Source organism: Balaenoptera physalus (assembly GCF_965194825.1).
Source record: "Balaenoptera physalus genome assembly, chromosome: 2".
NCBI lineage: Eukaryota > Metazoa > Chordata > Mammalia > Artiodactyla > Balaenopteridae > Balaenoptera > Balaenoptera physalus.
Window position 1 is genome coordinate 178,134,027 of NC_138883.1, and position 24,907 is coordinate 178,158,933.

The 24,907-nt window shown below is 41.9% G+C and overlaps 1 protein-coding gene and 2 long non-coding RNA genes across 3 annotated transcripts in view; 2 read left to right on the forward strand and 1 right to left on the reverse strand.

Annotated features, from left to right (window-relative positions):
- The window catches only part of MTPAP (mitochondrial poly(A) polymerase), a 28,975-nt gene extending 22,658 nt beyond the window's left edge, over positions 1–6,317 (reverse strand). The window contains exons 1-2 of the mRNA XM_082449515.1: positions 6,137–6,317; positions 451–623 (exon numbers count right to left, since the gene is read on the reverse strand). Coding sequence (XP_082305641.1) covers positions 451–623; positions 6,137–6,290 — 327 coding nt within the window. The 5' untranslated portion in view covers positions 6,291–6,317. The remainder of the gene's footprint in view (positions 1–450; positions 624–6,136) is intronic.
- LOC309654921 overlaps positions 1–24,907 on the forward strand; it is a 307,887-nt gene that overhangs the window by 231,956 nt on the left and 51,024 nt on the right. The window lies entirely within an intron of this gene.
- On the forward strand, positions 7,930–24,700 carry LOC309654918. Its single transcript, XR_014260506.1, has 3 exons — positions 7,930–9,941; positions 18,209–18,239; positions 20,545–24,700. It is a non-coding gene; the product is annotated as an uncharacterized lncRNA (long non-coding RNA).

Here is a 24,907-nt window from a genome sequence, read left to right on the forward strand (position 1 = left end):
CAATTATCATAACATACAAAATACTAATTTTTAAAATTTACAATGATATGCTTCTAACACGAGCAATGGTTTTAACCACTATAAGCAGATAAAGAAAAGGAACATTATAAAGTGGTATTAGTTAAGAGAAGCTGAAAATAATGCTGAAATAGAAAATTAAAAGGCAAAACAAAGATCTCCCACTGGCTTCTACACCTAAGATAATGGAACGATTTAAAGTATTCAAATTATGAAATGTTCAGGTATAATTATGCTTATAATTCTGTGGTACTGCTATAAGGATTTCTATTCTCATATCAAAAAAAAATCTCACTGAAGAAATTTAGACAAAGAAAGATGTAGGATATCAAAAAAGAATCTAACTTTACCATATTGCAGAGGCAACAGAGCAAAAAATAACTTTAAAAAAAAAGGATGAATGTTAAGTTAGATTGTTTTTCAAATACTTACAAAGCTTTCATAGAAGAAGTGGCTGTTAACAGGTCCATGCTGGGATAAGTACTTGAGAAACTTCTTCTCGCTGATTTTATTTGGGCAGTGGATTAACACAGTCCGCTGGGCCTGTTCTCGTCTCTCTTTCTGCACCTCAGAGAATCTCTTTTTTGGAGTCCTGTCTTCAGAGCCTATGAATGAGACAAAGGCATTCCCAACACACACACGTAAAATGTAAAGCATCTCTTGATATGGTATATAAAGATTTTACACCTGAGCACAACCAACTTTATCCTCATTTCATCTTCTTTCTTCTCCTTTACAAGGGTGAAGCTATACTCCTCCCAGGCTTCCTGTTACCATTCTCTTGTGATTACCATTAAATTGTCCACTCTGTTTTGACTGACCACACTCAATGCATAGCGCTAAAAAGGGAGCGCTCCACAAAATTTTAAAAGTAAAACCACTTCCACAAATACACACATACAAAGTCTGTATAAGCTATAACATTCCAAAGCCTAAAAAAAAATGATTACAAGCCTGAGCGCAACGAGACAATGAGTTTAGAAGTTTAATGTATTAAGTAAGTTATTAGTTTTGGGGACTTCCCTGGTGGTCCAGTGGGTAAGACTCTGCGCTCGCGATGAAGGGGGTCCGGGTTCGATCCCTCACTGGGGAACTAGATCCCACATGCCGCAGCTAAGAAGTCCGCATGCTGCAACTAAAAGATCCCACACACCGCAATAAAGATCCACACACTGTAACAAAGACCCAGCGCGGCCAAAATTAATTAATTAATTAATATTAAAAAAATAAAATAAGTTATTAGTTTTTCTCTGTAAAGGGTCTTGATCTGGCTCAAACAATTAACAATGAGTTACCAACTATCATGGGCTCTGCATCACAGGGAAATCTGAGAGCCTGAACCCTAGTTGCTCCCCACAAAGAGCTCATGATACTTTTTACTAAAGAAATAGAGGGGGTTTTTATTTTTCCCCATTAAAAACCATCCAGGGGTTAGGGAGTTACAATCACAGGAAACGAAGACAAGAGCTGTGACAGGCAAGAAGTAAATAATCCACTGATCACAAAGGAAAGATCAACAAGCGAACTAAAAGCAAGGAAAAAGAAAATCATTCAAGTTCTAATTCCAAAGGGATTAAATGTAACCGACGCACAGAAATCAGCAAAAGCTTTCAGCCTCATCTTCTTTCAAAAGGTCACAAAACTGAGGATAAAGGAAATGCCGCGCACACACTGAACCTTCATTTCCGCAAACCCCAAGCCACCCTCATGGACGAGACAGAGGAAGGCAGTGAGAGCCGGCGGGACCCTCCAGCCTGCTGGGCAGCACCCACCTAGAGGCAGGTCTCACCAGGGCACTCCTGGCCCTGCCCTACTCCACATTTCTAACAACTGGTCAAACATACTGCACGTCTTCCCTACACTCACTGTAGAGATGCTAAACGTGCATCTCTTCAATACGCGTCCTCTTCTCTACTCCGGATGCCAATTCTTCAACGTCAATCTCTCATTTCAGGCCTGGAACACAGCAGCCTGATTGCTAAACTGGTCTCATTCGCTCCAGTCTTGTCCTTCTCAAGCCACTCTCCACACTGCTGCCAAAGTCATCTTTCTAAGATCATCGTTTTTAGAAAGTCTTCTTCTCTGACTTCCCTGCCGCGTTCATGATGAGGTCTAAGCCCCACAGCCCGGCTATAAAGCTCCCGGCACCCCGGCCCCCCTCCTCAGCCGTGCCAACTTCAGCCCTCCTCCTCCACCCCGCTCACGCGCGGTGCTCTGCACACGGCACCGGCACACACACTCTGAGCTCTTCACGTCTTCTCCGCTCCGGCTGGACGCCCACCTTCTCATTTTCTGCCCCGCAAACTCCCATTCATCCTCCAAACCGTGCTCAGCTCTGTGAAGAGGTGACTCTCCTCGGCAGAATCGCTTCCACCTCTGCACTAGCTCACTTCAACATCTATGGAAGAAGGTAAGTCACGGTGCTGTGTTTACTTAACAACACGGAAGAATATCTGCCTTCATGCTGAGGGCAGGGACTAGTCTTACTCACTTTGACCTCAGTCTACTGACAGCCCTTCCAACTGGTCCTTCTTGTGTTTGTGGTCCAGGCTTCTCTCACCCACTTTTCCAGCTGTAATTACCACCTCTATCTTCTTGCCTCTGATATTTACTGAGTCTAGACTGATGTCCAACTGCTTATTGTAAAAGTAAAGTCAAGCTGTAAAATTTCATAGAGCAAAAGTATAAATCCTCCCCTAGTTCTCTCCCTCTAATACCCACTTATTAGGCTTGATACTTAGCTTTCCAGACATTTTCAAGGCATACATAAACATATACATTTGTATCTCTCCAGAGATAAATATTTTTCACACAATTACTGAAAATGTACTATACATTCTCTTCTGTAATATGCTTTTAAATGTTTAATACATTGTTGATATCTTTGTGTGTCAGTAGATATATATTTCCCTCATTTTTAAAATAACTGCATAAACCTTCTTAGGTATTTATGGTAATTTAGTCAATCCTCCGATAAATACTGAGATGGTTTACCGTTTTCACTATCACAGACAATACTTCAATATCACTGGCATACAATGTTTTGCACTATTGTGCAGGTATCCCTGCAGCTGGATTACTGGGAAGAGCAGGGACGGAGCGCGAGAGGGAGGCAGAGAAGTCTGATGACAGATGGGGTGACAGGCTTGAACGGGACCGACGGCCCTAACCCTGAACAGCAGCAGGCACGACAGAGTAGACGGGACAGAGTCAGGACGGGGACAAAAGTTCAGGTAGCGTAAGTACATGGCCTTGCAGAAGGCTTGTCAAATCTACAAACAACACGAAGTTGGGAGGAAAAACTAATAAGTGTTGGTATTTTAAGACAGACTCAAATTTGCAACGGTCTTGATAACATAACTTGATAAGCATAAGCACAAAACATATTGTCCTGCGTTTAGAATTAAAAACAACATAAAGACACAAGCACATAGTGGGGGCGGGGGGGAATTCAGCCAGCAGCAGATGGACAAAAGAAGACCAGAAGTTTGATTTGATGAAAGCTCAAAATGAGCCAAGGGAATGTCTTAACTTCTGGGGTGAAGAAAGGGAGAAGACAGATATAGATATAAAATCCAAATCCAAGGGGGTAAAGCACTTCTTTCCTGTTTACTGGTCAGGCCACACACGGAGCACACGCTCTGTTCCGGACGTGACGGATATAAGGATACTGAGGAACCAGAGTGCATCTGGAGAGGAGTAATGAAGGTCTAGAAACTCTGACAGAGAATTACTGTAGATAAAGCGGGGATTTACAACCTGGAAACAGACTAATGAGAAATGAGAGCCGTCCTTCCACCGGTGCAGCACGTTCCAGTGTTCACGGAAACATTCTCCTCTGAATCCCACAATAACCTTTAGAGATAAACAGGGCAGGCAGCATTAGCGGTGCAAAAGCTGCACCAAGGCAAACCTCTAACACGCTGGGTAGCCTCCTGCAGAGTTTAGCTGCTGCTTGGCGGCCCGGCATCCGTCCTCCTTGTCTGTTCACAGCACGAGCCCGCCCGTGCGGCCGGCGGACGGGGGCGCTGTCGGCAGTCACCCTGCATCACACCCCACCAGACGCGCCAGGGCTGTCAGAGGGTTTTAAACAGTTCCTCTTGGTCCTGGAGGTGGGGCTGTGATGATCAACAGCTCTTTCTTAGACTCTTTCAAATCTTTCAAATTCAGGCAAAAGATCATTTTATTCTTGTCTTTGGAGAAAGCTGCAAGCTGCTAGTGGCCATCGCCATCAACAACCCACTGGAGAAGAAGAACCTGAGATAAGGAGGCCACCAAACAATAGGTGAGGAAACAATACTTCCCTCCGACGCATCCATCCAGGCGACCTTATCAAAGCAGTCACGTCTCTTTCTGGAGTCTGGTTACATGGTTGGTATGTCCTCCCTTTTCTACTTAAACAAATTTGAGTTCGTTTCTGTCCCCTGCACCCAAAGAGTCCTGAACAATACACTGCATATTCTTGTTCTTAAATCAGGGTTCTTTCCACTACTCCCGTGAAAGCTACGTCAAAAGTAAGACCAACAGGGAAATGGAAAGTTAGCAGATTTAGCTCATTATAAATATTTCTCAGCCATTAGAGCCCCATCAAAATGGAACTGACTGATGTATGAAACTGTGTGTTCCTTGTTACTATAAAATATAACTAGCAAACTTTTGGCAATGAGTTCTCACACTGAGTGAAAAACTGAACTGAAGATCTCTCAATTTCCTTCTAATTATAAAATTATATGCTTCTAAGTGAGTTATATAGTGTAATCACCTTCTTCTCTTTAAAAATGGAAAAGAAATTCAAATGAGGATTTTGTTACTTGTTATGCCTCACAAGACTCCCTGGATATTTAGCCAGTCATATTATCCTAATGATACAAAATGAAACACATTTCCTGAGAAAAACAACAAAGCTCTGCTAAGTGAAGCCTTGGAATCAGAAGGGTTTATTCTCACCTTTGCTACTGAATAGCTAAGTGTGATCCATTTACCAGCCAGCTGTACCAGCCTGTTTCCACATCTACAAAATGGAGTAATAATAATTCCTTCCAAACCTAGTTCACAGAGCTTTATATCTCAAAGAGCATTTGAAAATACTCTAAAATTTAAACCACTATACACATGTTAAGTCACAATAGCTCCTTTGGCAAAAGTCTTACTCACATTTTCAGTCACTTAAGAGTTTTTAACAGAAACAGCTTCTACTAAATACAGTCCAATCAGCATTTCAATGAACTGTCATAGTAAGTGATACTTCCAACTCTCTATCAATATGAGTCTCTCATACAGTCTGATGAGGACAGCAAGCCTATCATTTATTTTGGGGAAAATACCGTACTTGTTTAGCTTTCTTTAGAACTGTTCCCAGAAATAATTTCATACCTTAAAACTACAGCTCCAAGAAATGGTAGAAATCAACACCTTCTGTTTAACAGCGGGACTCGAGGTCTAAATTAACTCAGCGGCAAGTCCCTTGGCTCTCTGCGCCTCTGTCTCCATCTCTAAAATGGAGACCGTGACACAATCCTGCCAGACTGTTTTAAGAATCGTAAATAACGTAAACGCAGCTCTTGGATCACAAGAGGGGGGACTGGACTTCTCAACACACCAGCCTATAAACTTAGAACGCCTGCCTGTTCCAGCCCAGGCAAATCTGTTACCAAGCTGGTTCTGCTCCAAACGGCCAGAAGAATAAAGCACACATCAGTAATTGCAGAGGTAGAGCCTCCACTGGAGGACCAGGGGTCCTGGTTATTCATCAAGGCCTCACTCCGCTCGGCCTCCATCGGCAACTTGCGAGCATCGACCTCGGTTACATCTGTGAGCGAGGAAGCGACTGGCTCAACTGCAGCATCACTACCGTAACTGGCAACAGCGTTTCGCCCAACTGTCAGACACGAGCAAACTCTGCTCCTGGCCTGCACTGCGGAGCTCTGAACGACCTCATCACTGGGCACGCAGTCCCCGAAGGAAGGAACGTCCCACACCGCGCCGCCGCCTCCGCCACCACCACGAGCCACGGCGGCGGCCCTAGGTTCCCCGAGCGAGGCCGGGACCCTGCCGTGCGGTCCCCCCGCCGCTTCCACCGGCCCTGCGCCCGCCCGCGACCCCGGCCCCGGCTCCACACCTGTCTCCGCGCTCCCCGAGGACTGCTCTTCCTTCCCGAGGGCTGCGACCACCGTTCCTGGGCAACTGAGAAGCCTGCGGAGAGGACGCTGGACTTGACTTCTCTGAGCACGGAGGGGCAAACTGGTCAACAGCCCCAAGCCACGAGCCGCCATTATCAAAGCGGCAGGAACACGGACGAAAGGGCGCCGGGCTTCCGCGCATGCGCGCGGAGGAGGTGGGAAAGGATGGGAAGCCTAGAGGGTCAAACTAGGCGAAGGACGTTCGCTTATACAAGAAAGCGAGTTGCGGCTTGAATGAGGCTTTCGCACGTGTCTGATTTCCCCTCTCCCACGGTTCTCTAAAAGAAGGCTCCCAGGAGAACGAGCACGCCACCTACTCTTTCAAACTGAGTCATGAAAATAGAACCAGAGAGCAAGGGCATGAGGAAGGAGCACTGACTTGCGAATCTATACTTAGAAGACGATAAACGGTAACACTTTTTCTTTACCAAACACTGTTCTAAGTGCTCTATGTGGGTTGACTTTTTTAATCCTTACAACAGGCCTGTGACGTAGGAACTCTTATCTCCATTTATTTATGGGGAGGTTAAGGCGTAGAGACGTTGAGTAACATTCCTAAAGTTCTACAGCCAGGCAGGGGCAGAAATGGAAGTTAAACCTAGGTTTCCTTGTTTAGGGTTTTTTTCTTTCCCTCCCTTCCTCCCCTTCCTTCCTTCCTCCCTCCCCTCCTCGCTCCCTCTTTCTCTCTTTCTGTAACGGTTTGACTGAGATTTAAGTCATATACTACACAATTCACCCCTTTAGGTGTACCATTCAATGGTTTTTAGTATATTCACAGAGATGGGCAATAATCACAGTCATGCTTAGAACACTTCATCACCTCCAAAAGAAACCTTGTGCCGGCTAGCTACCACCCCTAATCACCACACTCCCCCCAGCCCTAAATAACCACGTACCTACTATGTGTGTCCTCGGAATTGCCTTTCTGGACATTTCATACAAGTGGAATCATACAATGTGTGTTTTTTTGTGACTGGCTTCTTTCACTTGGTATAATGGTTTCATGGTTCGTCCATGTTGTAGTATCTATCAGTACCTTATTCCTTTCTATGGCTGAATAATACTCCATTGTATGAATATGCCACAGGTGGTTATCCTGTCATCACTTAAGGGGCATTTGGGCTGTTTGTTTTGGGTTGTTTCCACCTTTTTGTGCTGCTATGAACTTTCATGTACAAGTTTTTGTGTGAACATATGTTTTCACTTCTCTTGGGTGTATACCTAGGAGTAGGATTGCTGGGTCATATGTTTTAACTTTTTGAGGAACTGCAGGCTATTTTCCAAAGCAGCTGCATCATTTTCATTCTCATAACTAGCGTATGAGTGTTCCAATTTCTGCGCATTCTTACCAATACTTCTCATTTTCCATTGTATTTACTTATTCCATTCTATTTTTGCTCAGTAGAATTCTAATTATAAAAAGGTTTTATAATAAGTATGTGTCAACATATTAATTTAGCCATTAAAAATTAAATATAGGGCTCTTGAAGGATAATGGTAGTGTTTTTTCTTTTAAACTGTGTGATGGGGCTACAGTGGCTCATTGTATTAGAATTCTTCTTACCGTACACATGTTTATGAATGTTATTTTGTATCTACTCAATGTTTAATAAAAAGTTACACTCATGTTATCTGAATCTTTTCTTGTTAATGACTGCTCTTTTGGAAAGGCCAGTGCAAGTACATTCTGGTCAATAAGTTGGAGGTTTCTGGTTAGCTGAGGTCAGTTCATTCAGGTTTCTCTACGTCCATCAGTAATTACCCCCATATTGCCAAGGAGGAGGGTGGATGGGGGAGAGATGGAATGTGAGGTTGGGACTGACAGATACAAACTATTATATATAGAATGGGTAAGCAACAAGGTCCTACTATATAGCACGGGGAACTATATTCAATATCCCTGTGATAAACTATAGTGGAAAAGAATATGAAAAAGAACATATATATATATATATATATATATATATATATATATATAAAACTGAATCACTTTGCTGCGCAGCAAAAATTAACACAACATTGTAAATCAACTCTACTTCAATAAAAAAAAAAAATTACCCCCATAGATTCTCTCAAACATGGGAAAAAACAACCAAACTTCGAGGTATTACTGAATATTTGTTACAGATGGCAGCCTTAATTTATTGACTTACGATTTTACCTTCTATTATGTATTGAATTGTGCCCCCACCAAAAAAAGATACGTTGAAGTCCTAACCCCCAGGACCTCAGAATGTGACCTTATTTTGACATAGGGTTATTACAGATGTAATCAGTTAAGATGATGTCTACTGGAGTAGGGGAGGTGTAACTGGTGTCCTTATAAGAAGACAGCCATGTAAAGTCAGACACACAGGGAGAATACCAGGCGATAACAAGGCGGAGATTGGAGGGATGTAGCCAAAAAACAAAGAACACCAAAGATGGCCAGCAAACCACAGAAGCTGGGAACAGACAAGAAAGAATTCTTCTGTAGGTTTCAGAGGGAATGTAACCCTGATAACACCTTCACTTTGGACTTCTATCTTTCAGAACGGTGAGACAATAAATGGGAAAGTAGGGGCTGAGGGGCATAGAAACAAGAGACTTTTAGCATCTTGGTATATTTTTAAAAAACAAACAGGTATTATTTTTATCATTGAAAAGAAAAAGGAATCCTATGCAGATTGGAAAGCCAATAGAAAAAGAAGTAGCAAATTCTTAAATTGTGTCTACATTTCATATGCCACTAAAATACTTTTTACACGGTAAGCTAGTCTTTGATAAAATGTGAATGTGTGTGATATAAGTCTCCAGAAACCATATATTCAGGTTGTGCCCATGTAATTATTAACTCCACACTCTTTCACTCTCAAAAGTGTTCCCATTCGGATGATAAATTGTCCGGCTACCTTACTAATGCCCTTTCAGATCCTGGTTTCCTGTTCAAGTCACCAAGAAGGATTTTCACATTCAAAGCTGAATATATCGACTGAGAACAACTCAGCAAGCAGAGGTGCCAGGGAAAGCTTTACTAGCAAAGAAAAGCAAACTTATAGTCACTGGGATTTTGAAAGGAATGAGCTATCACAGTCTTGCAATTTCTGTGAAATGTTTTTTATCTGTAAAATCATGAAAATTTTTCATTCTCTACAATATTTATATTTTTGCTGCAATAGAAAAATAACACTTTTCCTCACTATAGAATTAAATTAGTCAGCCCTCTCTATCCACCGGTTCCACATCTGCAGGTTCAACCAATCACAAATGGAAAACATTTGAAAAATAAAATTCCAGAAAGTTCTAAAAAGCCAAACTTGAATTTTCCCCATGAAGGCAACTATTTACATAGCATTTACAGTGTATTAGGTATTACAAGTAATCTAGAGATGATTTAAAGTACAGTTGGCTCTTGAACAACACGGCTTTGAACTGCGTGAGTCTACTGACATGTGAATTTTTTTCAATAAATATATCGGAAAGTTTTCTGGACATTTGTGACAATTTGCAAAAACTTACAGGTGAAACTCATAGCCTAGAAATATCAAGAAAAATAAGAAAAAGTTTACGTTATGAATTCATAAACTATATGTAGATACTAGTCTATCCTTACATAGGCATAAGGTGTGAGTGATATTTAATATGAAATTAATAATGAGTTAGTTTCCTTACTCTTTTATAGCTTTGCTTTCAAAGAATTACATTACCGTACTGTATGCCTCCGTCTCGTAATTGGAGAAGTTGTGTATCAGCCTATCATCCTAGGTAAGTGGTTTTTTAAAAAATGTAACAATGTTTCCAATACTGTATTATGACTATGATTGTAACACTGTATGCCATAAAATTTTATGATTCATTCATTAGTGCATGTGAGCTGTGAAGCAATCTTATCCATGCCACTAGGCGACCATAAAGTAATCATATTGCTGCTTCCTCGTTATCAATGCAGAATTGTTCTACCTGTAAATAAATACAAATTTCCTTTTCACATTATCTTTTCATATTTGATGGCTAGCGTTAGTAATATGTATGACATCTACAGTGTTTTTTATCATATAAAACAGTATTGATGTAGGTACCGACAGACAATTCATCTTATAAACAGATGACATAAGCTTACAATACCGATAAATCCGATACAGTAAATGTATTTTCTCTTCCTTATGACTTCCTTAATAACATTGTCTTTTCTCTAGCTTACTTTATTCTAAGAATACAGTATATAATATATAAAACATATAAAATATGTGTTAACTGACTGTTTATGTTATTGGGAAGGCTTCCAGTCAATAATAGGCTGTTAGTAGTTAAGTTTTGGAGGAGTTCAAAGCTATATGTGGGGACTTCCCTGGTGGCGCAGTGGTTAAGAATCTGCCTGCCAGTGCAGGGGACACGGGTTCGATCCCTGGTCCGGGAAGATCCCACATGCCGCAGAGCAACTAAGCCCGTGCGCCACAACTACTGAGCCCGGGTCCCACAACTACTGAAACCCACGTGCCTAGAGCTCATGCTCTGCAACTAGAGAAGCCACCGCAATGAGAAGCCCCCCTCTCGACTCAACTAGAGAAAGCCCATGCGCAGCAACAGAGACCCAACGCAACCAAAAATAAATAAATTTTTAAAAATAAAATCTAAATTAAAAAAAAAAGCTATATGTAGATTTTGCACTTCCCAGGGGTCAGCACCCCAACCTCCTCATTGTTCAAGGGTGGACTGCATACGGGAAGATGCGTGTAGGTTGTACGCAAATACTGTGCCACTTTCTAGAAGGGACTTGAGCATCCGTGGATTTTGGAATCTGCAGGGATCCTGAAACTAATCCCCTGAGGATACTGAAGGATGCCGTACTTTACTTTTCCCTGCAAATCACCTTTGAGTAAAATCCACGGTTCTCATGCACAAATGTCTGAGATCCCTGCCCTCCTAGTGTTGTCGAAACTCGCCCTCTGTTCACCGGTGACGAATAGAAACATAGAGACAGTTTTGGGTGAAGTGGAAAGAGTAGTTTTTATTGCTTTGCCAGGCAAAGGGGGCCACAGCGGGCTAATGCCCTCAAGACTGTGTGACCCACCCTGGAGGGGGTAGTGAGGAGTCTTATACTGTTAAAGGAGCAGGGTGTGATCAACTTGTGGACACTCTTCTGATTGGCTGGTGGTGAGGTAATTGCGAGTCAGCGTCATCAACCTTCTGGTTCCAACCGGTCTGGGGTCTGCGTGCTTGTGGACAGCATACAGTTAACTTCTTCCACCTGGAGGGGGTTTCAGCAGCTGCAAAACAGCTCAAAGGACATGGCTCAGAAGAGTATCTACAGTCTTTGAGGAGGAGCTAAGTGTCCTTGACTTTGTTTAATGGCTAAAGTATTATTATTTTGTTTGCTTGACTGTTTTCCTTTCTTTCTGCACTTTCTCACTTCTCTGATTAAATTTATTTTTCGACTAAAGTTCTTCTACAGACAAAAGGCAGGCGGAAGACACGGGTGGTGGTCTATTCTGGGAAGGCCTCGTAGGGTCCTGCTCGGTTACACCATGTGCAACCACAGAGCTGATGCTAGAGACTTAATCTCCTTTATCAAATGCTTGAGTGTTCAGTCAAAGGTGGAACTGTAGGCTTCCGCTGCCTTCTCTGCATCACATCATCTAATCAGGAAATGGCCCTTAGGGCACGAAATGGTCTACCTGGCCCAGGTTTTCATCTCTCGGCAGCAAGGAAAGCTCACCAACCCCTTTCACTAGATTTTGACCAACACATGCAGAAAAACTTGCTTATATGTTGGTAAACAGAAATATATATTTCTCTTAATCCCACCCATCCATTCATGCATTGCTTAAGCCCAGAGAACCAGCCTCATAGCTGTTCTTCAAAGCTCAGCCTAGCACCTTGCATGAGGGCAACCCCTGGCTAGTAACCGGAGATCAGGCAAAAGCATCAGGAAGTGGGAACAAGAGCACTGGCCTGGGAGTCAGGAGGCTGCATTCTGGTCCTGCCTCGACCCGAATCTGCTATGTGTGTCCTTAGGAAGGAAACTCAAGTTCTTGCTTTTGTTCATTTTCATCTGCTAAACTGCAGGAAGAAGAGCATGGGATCTTCTCTTTCCTCACAACATCAAGACTTAGAATTCAATTAAAACATATTCCCTTAAAATTCTGTGCCAGTACTATAAGGTGCTATAAGGTTTATATCAAGAGAAACCATGTTGACTGTCATACAGCGTGAAGTAAGTCAGAAAGAGAAAAACAAATATCGTATATTAACACATATATGTGGAATCTAGAAAAATGGTACAGATGATCTTATTCGCAAAGCAGAAATAGAGACTCAGACGTAGAGAACAGACATAGGGATGCCAAGGGGTAAGAGGGGGGAGGGATGAATTGGGAGATTGGGATTGACACATATACACTACTGATACTATGTATAAAATAGGTAACTAATGAGAACCTACTGTGTAGCACAGGGAACTCTACTCAACACTCTTAGGTGTCTTAAATGGGAAGGAAAGCCAAAAAAGAGGGGATATATGTATACATAGAGCTGATTCACTTTGCTGTACAGCAGAAACTAACACAACACTGTAAAGCAACTCCACTCCAATAAAAACTAATTACTAAAAAAGTGAAAAAAGAAGAGTGAACCGCGTTTCTGCCCTCAGAGATCCACCTTCTGCTGAGGCGAACATAGGTAAGTTGTGTCCATAGGTAAGTTGTGTCTAGTGGTAAATGCTAGACAGGAAGGGAAGCCTGAAGCAGATGTTCCCAAAAAGGTGTGGTGTGTTGTGAGGGAGGGGTGGGCCGCTGGAACAGACAAGAGCGGTTCTCTCTCTCTCTGTGTCCATCTGTCTGTCTCTCTCTCTCAAGATTGTGAGCAGGTTGATGTTATAGGGATTGGGACTCACTCATCCCTGACCCTCTGGCAGTAAGAACATAATAGGTTCACAATTCATTGAATTATGAACTAAATTTTAAAACACTTGTGCTGATGCAGGGCATCTATTCACAAGCTGACCTATTAGTTTTCATTTCTACTTGGTTTGATAGCCATTTTCTTCCATTTGCTCCCTATAGAGTAAACAGACTTTTTATGATAATTTTACATGTTTGAAGACAAAGAATTTATTAATCTTCTACCAGTTTGGAATTAAGATAATTTGGACAGAGATGAGACTAAAGTTACCTTTCCATTGTTTATGAAACCGGGCTTTGGAATGAAAATTAAAATGCCAACTATGTGTGACTTTCTTTGAACCAGTCAGACTTTTTCGAAATTTCCTTCAGAAAGCTTGGCAATGCTTTTCAGAATTACAAATGCATATAACCTTTGCAATTCTATTTCTAGAAATTTATTGTAGAGACATACTTTCTCTTAGAGGGAGAGAAAATAAATAACCTAAATGAAAGAGGAGACTCTTTATCTGCTGAACTGGGACAATCTTCAAGATACATTGTTAATTCAGTATCTTGTAATAAACCATAATGGAAAAGAATATGAAAACGAATATATATGTGTATAACTGAATCACTTTGCTGTACAGCAGAAACTAACACAATATTGTAGATCGACTATACTTCAATTAAAACAATTTTTTTATTTAAAAAAGATATATTGTTAAAATTGCTAAGTGAAGCAAACGGGGTAGGACAGTAAACACACACACACACATTTGCTTGTGTGTGTACAGACTATCTCTGGAGGGACACACAAAAGATCTGGAAGCCTTTGTTGCCTTTGGAGATGGGATTGAAAGGCTGGAAGACAAGTGTGGGAGGGGATTGTTTATACCTTGTGCAGCTTTTGAACTTTTAACTATTTTGAAACACTATAACTCTAAATTTGATTTTAAAGATTTAAAATACTCCTTCCTTAAAAAATGTAAAATGTCTCAAATCTACAGCTTGCCTCCAAGGAGATGAATTGAGGCTCTAATGACCAGGGGCAGGCAGGGAGACTTACTTTCTTTGTCTGCATTTCACACCTTTAAACTTTATCATGTATATATGGGCAGAAAAGGAAGTATGTACCTTGAAGCATTTTAGATTTTCCATATAACTTGGTTTTTGAAGTTATTGTATACATTCTTCAATGCTATATGGTCAAAGTACATTGAAAAATCATGTAAAGTTTTATGATTACGCATTCTAAACGTACTATAATTCAGACTGACCATTCACATCCATGTCTTTGGGTTTTACGGTTTATAGCCATTTTTCAGCTGTTACTGGCAGTTCTGTAGTTCTAGAAGCGATCTACTTAAGAAACCAAAAGCTTCTTTTAAAATCATATTCTCTTTTAGTTAATCTTTATGAGTAGGTTGTAGAAACCAGGGAATTAAGGTTGGCATGATGTCCTGTGACATACAATCGATGAAAATATGAAAATTGATCGTCTGACAAGCCAGTTGTTAAATATATTCAATGTGCTCATTATATAAACTCCTGGCTGCTCCAGAAGTTCAAGCCAGGAGGCCTTTGGTGAATTATAGCCTGGGTATCAGCTGCCCATCCCAAACACTCACTAAAACTCAGTCTTAGAATTCGTTGGGATTTATAATGGACAAATACGACTGCCAAAGTGGTGTCTCATGGTTATATTATGCAGGGAGATCAACTGTTCCTATGCAGTTTGCACAGAAATGATGATAAACTCTTTCCCCAGTTCCTTGGTATCTAGGAGATCATCTGCTGTCCACATTTAGAGCAGTCGCTCAGGCCGTTCTATTCAGATCGGCGGAGCCCCTTACCCCTTCCCTGAGTCTGTCTATCTCAGGTTGTTCAAGAATCCCAGGCACAGGCTTCTGCCAGCGGACGGTCCGGTCAACCAACACCGGGAGAAAGAACTGAGGGAATCTCATCAATTCTGACGGCACAGGCCTCCTTTCCGCGCATGCTGTTTCTATTATGGCCACACGGGGTCACTGTTGGAAACTGGTGATTTCAAGCAGTGCAGCGCAGACCCCTCCAAAGCTGGCGAGAAGCCCTGCGTACTGCCGGGGTCTCAACGTCCCATGAAAATAGCTTACATTCATTTTTAACTTACTCTGGGCCAGTATTGTATGCTGTCTAATTGCATCATTTTATTTAAACCTCACAATATGCCTGTGTTAAAAAAACAAAATTCCACCGAGTAAATTTGAAGCTCTTGATTAGTTTCATTCAACGGTTCCTGAACTGGGCAGCACCCAACCTTGCAACTAAAAGGCACCCCGAGGGGTTATACAAAATGGAGGGTTATTATAGAGAGCCGGGCGGGACAAGGGAGCTATTAGCAAAAGAAAGGAAAGGATTATTTTCAGGCCAGGACACTTTTTGGGGGGTGGGGTGGGTAAGGGAACAGCAGGGATTTTATCAAACAGCTGGCCTCTTCTTCCTCTGGGGGTCGTGGGGGGAATGGAAAGGGCCCACGTGATAGAGGATGTCACTGGTGCTGACCAGAAAATTCCAGACTGGTTGATTAAGATTACATTTCCAGGGGAGGTTGAAACTGCAAATAGGTGAGGTATGAAGTCGAGGCTTGATATCTTGGGCTTTAGCCCAAGTGATGCCATTCTGGGCCTGTAGTTTTTCTCTGTAACACCGGTGACTTTATTATTATCCCCATTTGATATATGCAAAAATTGAGATGTAGAAAGATTAAGTAAAATGACTAAGATCCTTTGGTGATCCTAACCCAGGTTTGACTGACTTTCTTAAGTCCATCCTTTCAATAGGTCCTTGCTTTCTGACCTGGTAATTCCATTTCTAGGAATCTGTCCTAATTAGAGGTGCACTTAAAGGTTTACATACAAAGATATTTGATGCAGAATATAATGGTAGGAATAGTGGAGGCAATCTAAAGGGCCACCAAGGAGGGACTAGTTAATCTATAATCCATCCATGGGTGAGAGTATTAATAGATTATATTTATCAAGTGATTAATTATTAGGGAGTCACAGTTCTAAGTATTTTGTTTTTGACTCAGTTAACCCTCACAGAACCTTATGATATCCATATTATTATCATATTTCATCTAACCTAAGACATCCTCATTATAAGACACTCCATTATTTTATGCACCCCTAAGAAAAATCTGCCAATTAATCTAGGACACAATGCTTTTTAAAAAATTGTCAATGGTGAAATGCACTCTGATTTCAGCGATATTAAAATATGGGGAAAATGTTCATCTTAGAATTGATAAAATAAACTATTATCATCCTCATTTTATGGGTGAGGAAACAGAAGCATAGATTAAATAATTTGCCCAAGGTAAAGAAAAAAAAAAAAGGCTGTGAGTAAAGGTAGAATAGTAATTAGGGTAACCAACAGTCCCAGCTTGGTCAATATCTCTTTCTTTCTCAAGAAAAAGTATGATATTTTAACAGTACTTTTTACAAACAACAACAGAAGACCCTTAAAGAAAGAGTAGTTCAGGCACCTCCAGACACATAGAGGGCTTTTGTACGGACCTCAAATCATGGGAAATATTTCTGTTAGGACCACAAGAATCTCTTCTATTAAGTGAACTAAACAGAGCTCTGAGCTACAAAGTTGCCTTAATTGAAAGTGTTGTGTGTCTTCATTCCCCCTGAGATGCTTTATATAAAGTAGTGGCACTGACAGTTTTTCTCTTTCTCCTGTGACTTTTTTAAAGCGGTTGCTGCTGTTTGGAGAACGTGAAGATGGAACATTAGATTGAGAGTCCTGTACACATGCTTAGAGTCAAATGTTTTAAAATGTGAACATCGGCTTTGGAAATGTGATACCAATGTTCCTGCAGTTTTACTTCGTATATTTCACACTAAGTGTTCTTTCTCTTTGGGGATGGATGCTAGGATTTCTGAAGTTGGTCCAGGGACCCGATTCTTGCATCAGAAGCATTTGGTGAGCTTGCTAAAATAGAGAGTTCTGGGTTGTACCCCCAAACTTATTTAATCAGACTATCTAGGGGTGGGATTCAGGAATCTGCATTTTTTTACGAGCTGTAAGTGTTAGGTATGCTCAGGCTTGAGAATCACTGCTCTGTGTGTGCGTGTGTGTATGCGCGTGTGTGTGTAGAATCCCACAGAATTCTACACTTTTCTGAAGAAGTTGTTTATCCCATGAAAAACCCCTCATCTAATCTAGTCATTGCTAGAGTTATTATGCACTTTTCTCCATGGAGATGCTTTTTTGCCATATTTGTAATGCAGGGGAGGAAAACTTTTCCTCTTTCCTTCTAAGTTCTTTGGCTGATCTAATCATTAAATTGCCGCAAGACACATTGAACAGAAGAAAAACAAATTGAATTTTTGTATGGAAGGGAGTCCATAAAAATATGAGACTCAAAGAAGTGACTAAAGCAAGCAGCTTTTATACCTTTTAGACAGAGAAACAGTAAATTTGTGAAGAATCCACAACACGAAGAAGTGTGGGCTTGGGGCAGTAAATTAGTGAGCAAGTAACAAGATTTGTTTACACAGCCTTCTCAGCCTTGAATTCCCTATCTCTGGTGATAAGGATGTCTTTCTACCCGCCTGGTACAGGGAGGATCACTTCACATGGGACATTTATTTCCTGCTTTCAGGGGGAAAAAGGAGGGTCAGTGTGTCTTGTACCAGCTGTTTTTCAAGTGAACTTAATTCAGAATAATCAGTATACTAAACTGGTATATTTTGAGATGGTATATTTTACTCCCTCTTAATAGTAATAGTAATAATAATAATGGCTATATTTGCCTGTACTATTTTTTTTTTTTTTGTCTCTGTTGGGTCTTCGTTGCTGCGCACGGGCTTTCTCTAGTTGCGGCGAGCAGGGGCTACTCTTCGTTGTGGTGCACAGGCTTCTCATTGCGGTGGCTTCTCTTGTTGTGGAGCACGGGCTCTAGGTGTGCGGGCTTCAGTAGTTGTGGCACACAGGCTCAGTAATTGTGGCTCACGGGCTTAGTTGCTCCGCAGCATGTGGGATCTTCCCGGACCAGGGATCGAACCCGTGTCCCCTGCATCGGCAGGCGGATTCTTAACCACTGCACCACCAGGGAAGTCCATGCTTATGCTATTTTTTTTTTTTTTTTTTTTTACTTAGATTACAAAGAGTTCTACTGATTCACTTATAGGTGAGTTTTCATTGTGATCCTGTCTTTAATGATGAGGTCCATGACCTTAGATGCCAACAAGCCCATGAACTCAGACACATAGTCACCAGCACAGAAATATTCATTTTTATTCTTGCCACATTTAATGCTGACTCATATCTTATTTTCTTAAAACAAAAAAAAAAAGGAAAGGAAAGAAAGAAGAAAGAAAATTTCTTCGCAGAGGCAAGAGGGAAGCGAGATTGCGGTACCAGGTTTCTTTCCTCTGCAGGCCAGTGTCCCTTCTCGGGGCCATCTGTCACTGGCTGCATTGCCCACACCTCTGGAAATGCCACGGTGAGAATGCATTTTTCTGGGCAGAAATGCCTGCAGGGGCTGCAAAGCAGAGGAAAGCAGCCTTGAGTTGGAGGGGACTGGTATCTGGGAAGAGTGTGATTCCCTTGCTTGGGATGGAGCCACATCTTCTCCCTGGGTCAGACCACTACTGCTTGGTCTGCGGGATATCCCCAGCTGGGATAGGAAAAGAGCAGCCTGCTTGAGGAGCCTCAGAGCTAAAGTCTCAAACACATTAAAATTAGGCTTCTTCCTGTCTGTTTCAGTGTTCTAAGAAAATGAGCATTCCATGGAGATCTCTGAGACCTAAAAATAGACCTTTAAATTGACCTTTCTAAAGAGACTCTTAAGATCTTCCTAACACCTCTGCAAACTGTGCAGAACAGTCAATGATTTCTTAGTTGGGTATTTCCTTCAAAATGTCCTGGCTGTGATCAATTTCAGATAATTTTCCAAGAACCCCAGGGAGATTTGCAGAGGGATAATCCAGTTCACTGGTAAAAATGATACCACTACCACACAGCTGATGATGCAATAAATAAAGCAAGTGTTAGAAAACAGGCACCAAAGAAAACCGGAAGGTTTGGTTGCTTAAACAGAAAAACCACAGCGATACAGCTTCGAACTGCTGGATTGGTTACCAGGTTTCTCCACACACTGACCCAGGGTTTCTGTTACTAACCTGAGCCCTACTCAGCTGCAAGAAAAACCCAACCACTGGCAAGCTTGACTCTATTTCCCCTGTGTGCAAGACGTTAACTTTTATCATTCTATGTAAGCTATTTTTTCCCCTTATAACCTCTCACTGTTTTCTCCATTTAAACATTGGAATAAAAACCACATTTATGATGCATCCTGGTTTCATAAGTAAGGACACTAAAGCTCAGAAGATTAAGTAGCTTTTCCAAGTCACACAGTTAGGGAATGACAAGGAAGAAAAAAAAGAAAAGAGAGAGAGAGAGAGAGGGAGAGAGAGAGAGAGAAAGAGAGAGAAAGATAAAGAAAGAAAGAAAGAAAGAAAGAAAGAAAGAAAGAAAGAAAGAAAGAAAGAAAAGAAAGAAAGAAAGAAACAGAAAAAAAAGAAAGAAAAAGAAAAGGCATCCGGATGTTATGTAACTGACACTAAAACCCTTGTTCTTTCTTTTTTTTTTATAGTCTTTTTTTTTTTTAACATCTTTATTGGAGTATAATTGCTTTACAATGGTGTGTTAGTTTCTGCTTTATAACAGAGTGAAACAGTTATACATATACATATGTTCCCATATCTCTTCCCTCTTGCATCTCCCTCCCTCCCACCCTCCCTATCCCACCCCTCTAGGTGGTCACAAAGCACCGAGCTGATCTCCCTGTGCTATGCGGCTGCTTCCCACTAGCTACCTATTTTACGTTTGGTAACCCTTCTTCTTTCTTTCACCCCAGACTTTGCATCAGAGAAAAAAAAAAAAAGATACCAGATACTATGTAATTGATTATATTTGATTACAGTGTATTTATGGGAACAATATAGAGCAACATTTCTTTATATCATGCTTCTCTAAAAGGAGATGCATGTTATAGTAATAATAGATGGGATTTGTGGGTCACAAAAGTTAGCCTCTAGACATAGTTCTGTTCTTTGCTAGTAACATGATTTTGGCTAAGTCACCGCCCTGACATCATCTTCATCATTTATAAAGTGAAGGTGTTAAATTAAATCACCTCTTAAGATCTTTGCTTACTTTGAGAATTGATCGACATCAGCTCACAACAAAATTGAAGCATGGATTTAAGTGATTAACAGATACACCTACATGACGACTTCTGACCTATATCAGGCTGCTATCATCTACATCATTATCTTTACGTGAGGGGCATATTCTCAGAAAGGTCCTCTCTGAGCTTTGCAAGATCCAGTTCATAAGCATCTTTCACTTCCCTTTACTTCCTCCACCTTGTTCATTTCCGTCATGGCACTTGTCAGAAGTTGACCTCTTATATGTATTTGTTTCTTCAGTGTTCCGCTGTCCCCAGGCTATAGGTTCCCTGAAGGCCATTGAGTTTGTCCACTACTGTTTCCCAGCACCTGGAACTGTGCCTGCCATATAATACTCACTCAAGTGTTTGGTGAGTAAACAAATGAGTGAGCAAATTGCCTTCTGAATAGTGTGGTGGTTATTCTTTGCTTCTCACTTGCAAAGCTAATTTTAGAAGCAGTCACTGGGGGTAAAGGCAACAAAATCTTAATTTCTGTGCATTAAAAAAAAAAAAATCAGAATGTTCACTACAATGTTGACAGTAGTTACGGCTGACCTGAGTATTGGGACAGGAGGTACATTTCATTATCTCTATTTACGAGAATGTCTTTACTGAACATAACTTGTTTTGCCATCAGATTTAAATTTTTACAAGGTACAGATTCTTGGTGTGACCTCTAATTTGGAGTTCTTTTGGGGGCAGTTAAAGCTACAACCTGAGCACCGGGAACAGGGGCGCTTACATGTGGTGTGTCTGGAGCTTCTCCAACTTTAATTATCTACAGCTAAGAAGAGGCATCTTACTTTTCCAGCCCCTCTCGGAGGTCTGTGCCCTGGAATATGCTCATGAATCTTGGATCTTGTGGGTGATGCCCAGGTTGTTGACTCTCCAGCAGCTCAATTAGCTAGAACCACCCATAGTGGCAGGTTTCAAGCAACCAAGATGGGGTTTGGGGGAGGCTGGTGTGGCCTCTGAGAGCAGGGCTGCAGGCAGAAGTAGGGAGGACTGCCCAGTGGCTTCACAGACAATAAATAGCAGCGGATGGACGGTGAGGGCTGTCCCTGGAGTCTATTGATCCCCGTAAGTGGCTCTTGAATGAATGACTTAGCACCCACTATGTCAAAGAATATCATAAATCTAACGGCTGCATAGGTTTTTGGTTTTTCAGTTTGTTTATTTATTTATTTACTTATGTAGTTTTAAAATTTATCTTTAAATTTTTATTTTATATTGGAGTATAGTTGATGCAGAGTTTTGAAAGTAACAAGTGTAGGTTAGAATTTTGGCCCTCTGTATTATCTGAGTAATCTCAGATCAGTTACTTACTGTAAATTTCAGATTCTTCAAATGTCAAACAGGCCTAATGACCTTTCAAGGTTATTGTATGAATGATAAGAACTGACAAATATATGAAAGTATTGTGTTTTTCGAAAGTATTTTAGTATAGTATAAAGACACATAATAATGGATTTCACTTTTCTCCTGGTGTCAAAGCTGTGAGCTGTTGATAGCACTTGATGTTATTAAAAAAAAGGAAAGGAAAGTGTAAAAAGCAAAATGAAAACACAGTAACTTTTATTTGTTTCCCTTTCTATAAAGAAACTAAAGCTCCATGAATTTATTGATTTGCCTACGGTCACATGGACAGAATGTGGTAAAGCACAGGTGTGAATGCAAGACATGCTCTTTTTGCTTGCCCCATACTTCCATTCTCTTGGAGCTTTCTGAAATTCATACCTCAGGGGCCTTTCTACTGAACAAGAATTCCCCTGGGGATTCCTAAGAGACAGTGAGCAACACTGATCGTAAACCCCGCCAGCATCAGCTCGGGAGTTTAGATTATGAAGGAAAGTGTCCGCTGCCACTGCTGGCCCGAGGGGCCAGCCCAGGCTGCAGCCTCGCTCTCAGGACGGACCCTCGATGCCCTTCTCCCCTGCCCATGGCTTTACTGTTAGAACAGAGATGAAGCTCCAGGAATGACAGAGAGATGGGGGCCCACAATCACCCTTCATTGTTGGAGATTTTGCTACTTGGGTAGAAATAAAAGTTATTCTGATGTATTATTGAGTATTAGAAAAGGGAGGGTACAGTACAAAAACGAATAACCTAAAGTGTGTCAGAAGTACCTAAAAAGGGTGTCACAAGTACCTGGACGCAGCTCTGTGCTGGTAAATATTTAACAACCAGCTTTGTGAAAGCCCTGCCCCGGTGTGTAGCATTTGCTGGTTCCTGTGGTGTAAATACTCCCACGATGGCCTATTTTAAGCTGCTAACTCGGGGCCACCAAGTGCAGAGCTGGAAAGAGACACACAGGAACCCATCACGGTGTAGTATTTCCACCATGTGGATGTAATAGACATGAGTGAGAGCCTGGAAAGCAATAAAAGGCAACGGAATAATCGGGAAGTGGTAAGTTTTTCTTATTTATTACGTTGTCTTTAATATATATTTCATTTACTTGTAATTTTATATAATTTTATTTTTAGTCATGACTGTATTTAACAACCAGCTGTCCCAGACGCCGAAGAGTTTATCACCGGCTCTGTGAGCTGACAGAAATAGGCTCCATCCAGCATGTCTGTAGGGCTTTGGGTGAGGACCCTTGTTTTGGGGAGAGCCTTGGCCTTGGGGGGCTGTGCTCTGTGCCAGAGCTGGGTGGGTGAGTGGGAAAAACTAGCTGTCCATCCGCCCTCAGCATCCATGAGAACATCTCAGGATGCTCTTAAGCCCCAGCAGTGCCTCTACGCAGCCATCATCCCACCCAGAACCAGGCTGAGAGGGGGCAGCAAGTCTCTCTGGGCTCCCACAGACCCCAAGAGGCATTAAAGCTGGTTTCCCTTAAGCATAAGCAAAACTAGCGTTCCATTTCTGAGGTTTCCTGGGCTCAGCCCTCTTCCACATCTCTACCCCCTGGGAGACAGCTGAAATGCTTTCAGAACCTCTCCTCCCATGGTTAGAGATAAAAGATTATCCAGCTGAAGACCCAGTAGAGGTATGTCTGAAATTTATTCACATCTGGCAGAAGGGAGCCAGAGGCTAGAGCCTGAAGAGGAAAACCAACCTCCTGCAAAGGAGAGGCCAGGATGGGAAAGCAGTGGGAGGCCTTTCGCAACTGGCTGATGTTCAGTCCTGGTCTCCTCCGAGCGGCACCAGCAGACCCAGCCACGCCCCCAGGCGCTTGTGCGCCCATCTAACCCCGTGCTGGTAGATGCAAGACGTTGCTTCTTTGGACTTGGGATCAGACATGGATTAGCGTCTGGTTTCCTTGGACACATTAGTTAGCCTCTTCAAAGTCCTGTAAATCCTACTGGCAAAAAAGAGAGACTAGTGCCCGTCTCAGGATAGCAATGAGCCAAGTGCCCGGGACGTAGTTAGTGCTTAAAACATGACAGCTATTACCATTATCTTTAATATGGTCGGAACATATCAGGCTGCTTCATTATTATGAAATCCATCCATCAAAGCATCTTGATACTTAGAAAGATGTTCTCATGAACATTAATCCCGGGCTTTGATTAAGAAAGGGGAGAAGTCTCCCCAATACACACTGAGAAGAATCTGTTGGCAATTGTTTTTAGTGCTGTAACTGCAACGGCAAACCCCAAAATGTGTTTAACTCACTGGGTTTAAACTAATCACGTGAGAATAAGCATGCAACACCTTTTTTTAAAGGCTGTTGAAATACTAATCCGGCCAATTTCCTAACGTGTAGTGTGTGAAGAACACCGTTTCAAAGGAGGTTAGTAATGATTGCTTTTGGAGAGGATGCTCTTCTGGTGATTTTTTTTTTTTTCTACCTCTACATTTACACGTGCAGATCAGCCTGTGCTTAATTTTTTAAAACAATTCCTTGCCTCGCCCAAGCAATAAGTTGCCGGCAGTCCCTCACATCGTGTTTGCAGGTGATGTGTGGTCCTGGGATGAGGGGACTCTGGCTAATAAGGAGTCGTGGGAGATGCTTAGGAGATAATTTCCACAAATCAGTCAGGGACCGCTCCAACATTTGGGCCCATGCAGTTTGGGGGAGCCTCACTGCTGAGCCCTTGTCCCCCCTCTAAAAATGGGAAAAATGAAAGCTATTGCATTGGCCGGAGGAGAGAGCCTTGAACAGTTCCTGGGGGCATCCCAACCCACGTGGTAATCTCGGAAGCCCGAGATTAAGAAATGCTGTACCAGGAGTTTCCATTTGGGAGGTGGAAGAGAGAAGCACAGGGCAGTAGTTTCTGTTTTCAAAGTGTGGTTCATGGACCTCACGTTTGGGGAAGTCACAGCACAAAGCAATGAACAAAAAACCATAATACCTTTCATACAGAACGGCGTGATGTAGGTACTTTGAGAGACCCGAGTTTTAGCTTTCTGCACATGAGAACAGAAGATCTCTGACTCACACCTAGGTCCAGTTTAAACACGGCCTTCAGAGAGGAAGAGCAGGGCCAAAGCCCAAGAAGCATCAGCCTTGGCGGTGGGTCTGGCGGTCCTGAATCTCCTCCCCCGATGCTTCATCCTTCCATCTGCTGCGTCTTTTTAGTGGCATCCAAGCTAAATTCTCTGACAGTGCGTGCAAGTTTTGCAAATTACAGCTTTGTAACTTAGAAAGACTTAATATGAAAAAGTTCAATTAT